Consider the following 7,500-nt stretch of genomic DNA (forward strand, 5'->3'; position numbering starts at 1 on the left):
TCCGGTTCTGCATCGTTCGAGATAAACCAGCCAAATCCGCACCCCCATGTCCTTGATGGCCAGGGGGAGTATGATCTCCGCACCGTGAGGAGCCGAACTATTTTTAGCTTCCCTCCCCTGCAAGCCCCAATGGCAGAAATTCTTCTTGGCAGGAGGCAAAAATAAACGGGTTTCTGGGCGTGCTGAGTAGCGCTGCAGGGTGCCGCGCGGGAGGAAGAGGAGGATGCTCCGCGGGGAGCTCTGCGCCTCTGCCCGGCACTGAGGCCGCCCGGGGAAGGGCCAGGGAGCACGGGGCACGTTGGGCTGATTTGCCCCCGACTCTGATCCTTCTCAGAGGAACTGTGGACAGAAGGGGACATGGCAAGAACAAAGTGTCTTGTTTAAACAAATGGAGGAGGAGTGTGTCAAATTCCAGCTGGCTGAAATCAATGAAACTAACTCGCCTAAGAGAAATGCATAGGCATTGCCTGTACTTCCCACATGCTGCACTTCCCTCAACAGGGACTCTGAGAGGCTTTGAAGTCACTGGGAGTTACAAGTGGTGAATAAAAAAAAAGTGTGTGGGGGGGGGACATTTTCACACACCTGTAGACACTTACCTATTCCACCCTTACATTAAGATCTCTTCTATTAAAAGGAAAAGGCAGATTTCCAGCTAACAACTAACTTATCTGAATGACTCACAGGCCCAAACTTGTTTATTTTTTAAAAATATGTCCATAGAAATGATATTGTCCAGGCCTACATAGCATAATCCTGCAGCAAGTATGAGAGCTGAGCATGACGTTACCTTGTGGTGCAGTGGTTGCTCCACCTGCTGCTCTAGAGATGTTCAGCATGCCAACTTCCTACTGAGTCCCCTGCTCAGCAAGAGAAGGAATTACGTTAGGGGTGACAACTGGAGGTAGCCCAAAGAATGACTTTACTTCCTAAGCTCCTCATCAAGCTATCCATTCAGCAGCCATTTGGGAGTATGTAGTTACCTTAGCTCAGAACAGAAATCAGGGCCTTAGGCAATTACTACCAACACTTTTGACTGACACACAAAAACATTACACCCAAGACTTTCCACAATCCATCCCATAACAGTTATCTCCTGTTTCCAATCTATCCAGTAAGTATTTTCAATAACAAATGTAAAAAACATGAACTGGAAGACATAGGAAGCCAACTAAATTGTAAATAATACTCAGAAATCAAAAGTGCCATTCCTTGATAAGTCTACCTTCTCTTCAGTAGGGTTACAGCAACAGAGAATTGACCTATTCATCATTTCACTTTCCCTCCTGCCCCCCCAAGAGTGTAGGTGCACAACTGCACCTGAGGTTGTTCCTTTCATGGCAAGAAGACCAGCACAGGATTATTTTTAAATTGCAGAAATTGGTTCTACAAGCTTACTGCTCTCCTCAGTGGAAGTTACTGACGCGTCTCAGCTGAAGATAAAGAAAAAACGTGTAACCCGTATTTTAAGAAAAATGTGTTCTACCTTCTTTCTGTTACTGCATTACACAAAAATTAAGTTATTCTAAAAAGATTCATATTTAGTATCTTTGATAATATGATTAAAGTTTAGTTTACTTTTTCCTGAGGGCAGAAGCGATTTAAATATCCCCAAATGCTCATGTTGTAAACTGGGCTGCCTGTACTGTTCATGTACATATTAACAAAAATGCATATTATAGACCAAAATTACTTTTATATATAGATTACCAGTAAAAACAAACAGGAAAAAAATTCTTAAGGTCCCAGCTCCTCAAAGATATCCAGGTACCCCACTACAGTTTTGATCTAAAATTTCCTATAAAAATAGACCTTGCACAGTAGATAGCATCCAGGTTTTGTCTCAGTATTATAATTACATTCTTCCCAACCCCTAATTGAAGATACCAGAAGTAAATAGGATAGGAGGGGCATATTCTTAAAAAAAATAAGTCCTCAAAATACTTGAATACCAGTAGTATAAAAATATATAAACACATATATACATATGTATACATATATACATATACATACACATAATGTTTGCTTTAAGTCTGTATAATCTAAACACTGCCAAATTGATCTCTCATTCTGGGGAGTTGTTTTAGGAGGGTGGGAGGCAGGGGCAGGAGATGGGGGTGGAAAAACACCCCTCTATGAAAACCTTGGGTCCAGTTCTGATTCTCCACAACGTTCTCAAAGTTAATGATTTAGCTGGGGTTGCATAAAAAGGTTGGATCATGTCTGTCATGTGCAAGTTCCATTTTTCTTCACAATGGAGTCATAAACCTTGTAACATAGGGAGTGAAATCATAACATAGCACAAACATTTCACAAATCATACAAAGAAAACACAAAATATAAAACATTTGGAACTGGAAATCAAATCTTCAAACCAATGTGCATTTCCTTGAAAAAGAACTTACCAAGTCTCCATTAGGCCATCGCTGACCCTATATATAATATATTAAAATAATCCCAAAATAGCCACTGATGTGATGATTGAGAGTAGTTGATAACACTGAACAGGTAAGGACAAAGCTCCCGTTCTTAACAGTTGTGAAAAAAAAAATACTATCCATTAATATAGACACACACACATATGTACAAATATAAACATATACATACATACTTGGATAGTTCATGTTACCCAGGAGAAAAGTTAAATACATTCAAAGATATTACTGAGGACAGGTCTAATTTAAAAAACACAGAGACAACATTTATCTGTTGCAAAAAATGTATTTGATTACTCGAGTAAAATTACAGTATCTCTGCTGTTAGTAAGTATTAAATGTTAAAGAAACTGGACTTCTTCTCCTTTCAACTTTCCAGGAAAGTGCATGTAACAGTCCAAGATTTCCCCCCTCCCCCCATGCCTAATACAAAATAAACAAACACTATACTTGTTCCCTCAGTCAAGAAGTAGGGCTTGGTCTTGTAAGGAACATATGTACATTTTAATGCAAGTGATATTTCTTATAGTATATACAGGAGCATCTACAGTTGTCCATGGAAGGTTGTTCAAGATGCTATACTTAGCAGCATTGTGAAAGTCCAGCACACTTTCTATAATGAATATACCTACAAGGCAAAATGTTACGTCTCAGTTTCAACTACCAAAACAACACTTTTGTATCGTCTCTAATAATCTGCGTGCTTATTACTGTACAGAAACGTATTAACATTTAAGACGACTCAAGTAAAAAGCACAATACAAATAACAGTTCAAAACGGAAAATGTTAAATCTACAAAAATTAAAGCAGTTTTAATTTTATAATAAAAATCAAAAACTGAGCTTGTGTAAAGGACCCACGCTGTTCAGTTTATAATCTCGGTTTTCAGTCCTTTTCGTAATTCTGTTTGGAAAATTAAACTTTGTGTTTGCTGATAAAATTTCCAGCAGGATCAAAGTGTACATTTATATACAGACTTTTATTATAGATCTAATGCATCACTGAGGCATTGCATCAATACCAGAGTTCATGTTAAACTGGGTATAGAAAATAAGTTAATGCCAGAATAAGATCACCTAGCAGAACAGACTTGCAACCGCCATAAATGTTACAGCAAGTTTACAGCACTCTAGTCGATTAGTATTTAGTTCAAAATACAAGAGACCAAAGTTAATGCTTGCATTTGTTTGCAAAGCAAGGTTATATCACTAATAAATAAGCTCTCTTAGAACTCTAGAAGTAGAACATGGTACAAAAGAAGGTCTTTACAATGTTGTAGTTTGTAGACTTGGAAAAAAAAACAACCCTAGGTTGCACTATTTGCAGGAATGTTACTTTTTAAGGTTTGTTCTAATTTGTTACAATTTCTTTGTTGTCTTCCACAAAACGTGTAAAACAGAAGTTTGTCCCATTTTCATTGCTTGCCATTTTCTCCAGACCAGCTAGAGGTGCATTAGGTTCTGAATTCTGGAGCTTCTCCAGGCTTCCCGTCAAGCCACTAATAGGTGAACTACCACCGTTACCCAGGCTTCCAGGAATTGGAGGAATGCCACCATTCTGAATGACTGAGATCTCATTGGTCTTCATAGCCAAGCCATTGGAGAGTGCAGCTGCATACTGATTCCAGAAGCTGGAAGGGTCTCCATTTCCTGACCTTGCAGCCAAATCTTTCTGAAACATTTCTGGGAATTTTACAGGATTGCCTCCTAGAAATGTCATGGGACCATCCACAGAAAGTCGTCTGCCTCGCCTGGCAGGAGTGCTGTTCCACATATGAGTGCCCATGTGAACCTACAAAGAGAGAGAGAGAGAGGGAGAGAGAGAGAGAGAGAGAGAGAGAGAGAGAGAGAGAGAGAGAAGAAAGGAGTTAGCAGTGGTATTCACATGGATTTTGATCAAACATATGTTAGAAAAAAAAAACAAAGAAAGCAGTCCATGCGTCCTATTATGTAAAGAACAGCACTGAAGTTAAAGGATGCAACATTCTAGTTCAAATAAGCAGTAACAAATAATTTTCATTTGGGCATTCATACAGAGAACGCCCAAATTCCCTGCAAAACAATACATTGCTTATTACTCTTTTTTATTACATGTATTTAGTTTATAACGGCTTCACGTTATTCAGACAATTGCAGATAGCTAGTTTCAGGGTTAGAATTGCTATGTCCACTTTCATTGCAATAGTAAGTATTGTATTTGACACCCTTTACCCTATAAACGTCCTTTTCAGACAGGAAGAAAGTATCCTTTACTGATTGCTCATCAGAGAGCCTTGCGTATAGACAGAATGGCCTGAGAGTAATTATTCATCTCACATTACTAACAGCAATCTCCAGAGAAATTCTCTGTCAACAGAAAAATGTACACAGTCAAGTGCTCAACTGGTGTTCGAGAACTTAAGTATATTTGCTTTTTTCCAACACATATCAGTAGAAAATGTTAGTTATATAATCAATTAAAGTAATGCCCATTAGCCCAATAATTATGATATTAGTTTTTAAAACCCTTTATTGTACACCACGGTTATGAAAAATAGGATATTTAAAAGACTTCTACTTATTTAACGAGGCTTGCAATACGCTTCATGCTTCTCTTTAATTAATACTCCCTACCAACATCAGGCTGCTTTATTTCACAGTCTGCATAGGAACTCACCGCTGCTGGGTGCATTTTACAAAGCATCAGTAATAGCCCACCACATTATACTCTCCAAGCTTGTTCAAAATGCCAGGCACTCAGCAAGCAAAGCTACTACTGCTGAAGCTGACCGGATAAAACCACAGATACCTAAGAGTAGTGTTGTTTACAGCCCTTCAGATATAAGTGTTTATAAAATTAAAAAAGCAACATTACAAAAGCAGCCAGAGGGAAAGTACCTTGAGATTGCCCTTTGTTGTGAAAGCTCTTCCACATATAGTGCAGGCAAAAGGCTTTTCACCTGTGTGTGTCCTTTCATGAATCTGCAAAGCACTGGAGGAAGAAAAGGTTTTCCCACATGTGTTGCAGTAGTGCTGTTTGGGAGTTCTTCTGGGTAGAGTTGGAAGCAGAACCGGTGACGTGGCAGAAGATGGCAGAGGCCCTGAAGGAACCAGACCAGGGGGTGCTTCTTTACTATCCTGAGACGAGCCATGCACAAAGCCATTAACTTCAGTCTTTATGAGTGATGACAGTGAATTAACAGGCATAACGGAAGAGTTCTGATTAGGGCCAATATTGGAATTGGGTTCAAAAAGTTGTGATGGTAGATCTCGCATTTGATGTGTCAACATATGCTGCTTTAAATTACCCTTTGTGGAAAAGCCACGATTGCAAACTGTGCAAATAAATGGTCTCTCTTTGGTATGACTTCTGTAATGAATGTCCAAGGCACTCTGACAAGCAAATGTTTTGCCACAAATGTCACATGCTGTATTTTTAAATTTACCTCTATCTCTGAAAGGAAACAGCATACTCAGAGACTCTTCTTTAATCATTTTATCTGTGTTACTAGATGTCAAATCCAAAGCACCACCATTAGCAGGGGCTGGAGACAAACCATTGGCAAACTCACTTGATAAAGCTCTTACTTGTTTCTCTTCAATACTAGGTGATTTGTGGTAATCATTTGTGCTGTTGGATGGGGACAAGGCCTGCATAGAAGAGGTAGACTCTGAGACAGCAGGACTTCCAGCACTTTGGCTCTCCATATCACCACCAACAGATGATGAATCATTAGTCATAACATCCCCCTCCACTGACCCATTTTCAACCGACTTTAAGCTTGCTTGAAGTTGTTCCGCAAGTCCGGCATTGATCATTTTCATTTGATTTTCTAAAGCAGCAATACTTGACATTTCCAGTGGGAGAGGTGAAGAAGATAAACTGTCTTGTGATGCATCCACAGATTTAGGTGTATCTGGCACACTGCTGTCAGGACAGTCTTCCATGTTCTCATCTGAGAAGTTGTCTAGATCATCAAAATTCTTCTCATCAAAAGATCCAGTATCAGATTCCATTGATTCAGGATAGTTTTCAGTGATGGGGGTATTGGGAATCTGTCCTCCCATATGCATTCTAATATGCTGCTGCAACACAACAGCATTGGTGAACTTTTTCTGGCAGATCGGACACGAATGTTGTACTCTCAATGGGGGCATGGCACGATGAACACTATAATGAGTTTTTAGATTTCCTTTAGTAGTGAATGCACGACCACAGATTTTACATTTAAATGGCCTTTCACCAGTATGTGTGCGATAATGCATTTTTAATGCACTCTGGCAACTGAGAACTCGATGGCAAATAATGCACTCATTGGGGTCGGTTGCCTTTTTATCAATATTTTCTACCAGTTGCTGCAATTTTGATGTTTCTGATGCGGGTGTTGAATCTAACAGTCCTCCAAATGGAAACTTTGCTTTAAACTGCTCTGACATTAGAGGCATCAGTGGATTTGTGAAAGTGACGGCACTGCTGGAGCTGGAGTCTGCTGCCGGAGAGCTCACCGAGTTGTTAGCGTTAGTGATAGGGTTTGAATTTTGAGTGCTTTCTTCTGTTTTGCTGTGTGAGGTAGGCAAAGCACCAGCCTCTACCTCATCTGAAAGTCCATTTGAATTTCTTGCAGCAGAATCAGCTCCTCCGGAGTCACTTTTGACAGAACACGGGGGGCTAGCCGAAGGATGGCTAATGGGAATAGGTTGAGGCTCCTCAGTTTTGATAAATGGCGTCAAACTTGGAATTGTTGGTGGGAGTGGCAGGCCAACAGAAGTTGTCAGAGTCGACAAGACTGGCTTGCTGTCCAGCCAGCTGGTTACAGGTTTCTCAGGTGGTATAGACATTCCATAAGGAATACCTGTGCTTGTAGGAATATTGTCCAAATGCTCTGGCACAGGGTATGGATTCATTTGAATATGAGGGTATTTTTCTTTATGACGCTGAAAATGGACTTTTAAGTTTCCCTTGGTGGAGAACCGGTTTCCGCATATGTTGCATTTGAATGGCCTCTCGCCGGTGTGAGAACGTAAGTGAATCTGCAAGGCACTGTCACTCCCAAACACTTTAGCACAGAACCTGCATTTATGTTTA

At 40.0% G+C, this 7,500-nt stretch overlaps 1 protein-coding gene across 4 annotated transcripts in view; it reads right to left on the minus strand.

Annotated features, from left to right (window-relative positions):
- Window positions 1-2,701: 2,701 nt before the first annotated feature.
- SALL1 (spalt like transcription factor 1) overlaps window positions 2,702-7,500 on the minus strand; it is a 20,827-nt gene continuing 16,028 nt past the window's right edge. For all 4 annotated transcript variants that reach the window (XM_019505703.1, XM_019505700.1, XM_019505701.1 and 1 more), the window contains 2 exons: window positions 5,313-7,500; window positions 2,702-4,227 (listed from right to left, as the gene is read on the minus strand). The exon at window positions 5,313-7,500 is cut by the window's right edge and continues 1,225 nt beyond it. In XM_019505703.1, coding sequence (XP_019361248.1) covers window positions 3,787-4,227; window positions 5,313-7,500 — 2,629 coding nt within the window. In that variant the 3' untranslated portion in view covers window positions 2,702-3,786. The remainder of the gene's footprint in view (window positions 4,228-5,312) is intronic.

This window comes from Gavialis gangeticus, unplaced genomic scaffold, assembly GCF_001723915.1.
Source record: "Gavialis gangeticus isolate Ggan-Ray unplaced genomic scaffold, GavGan_comp1, whole genome shotgun sequence".
Classification (NCBI taxonomy): Eukaryota; Metazoa; Chordata; order Crocodylia; family Gavialidae; genus Gavialis; species Gavialis gangeticus.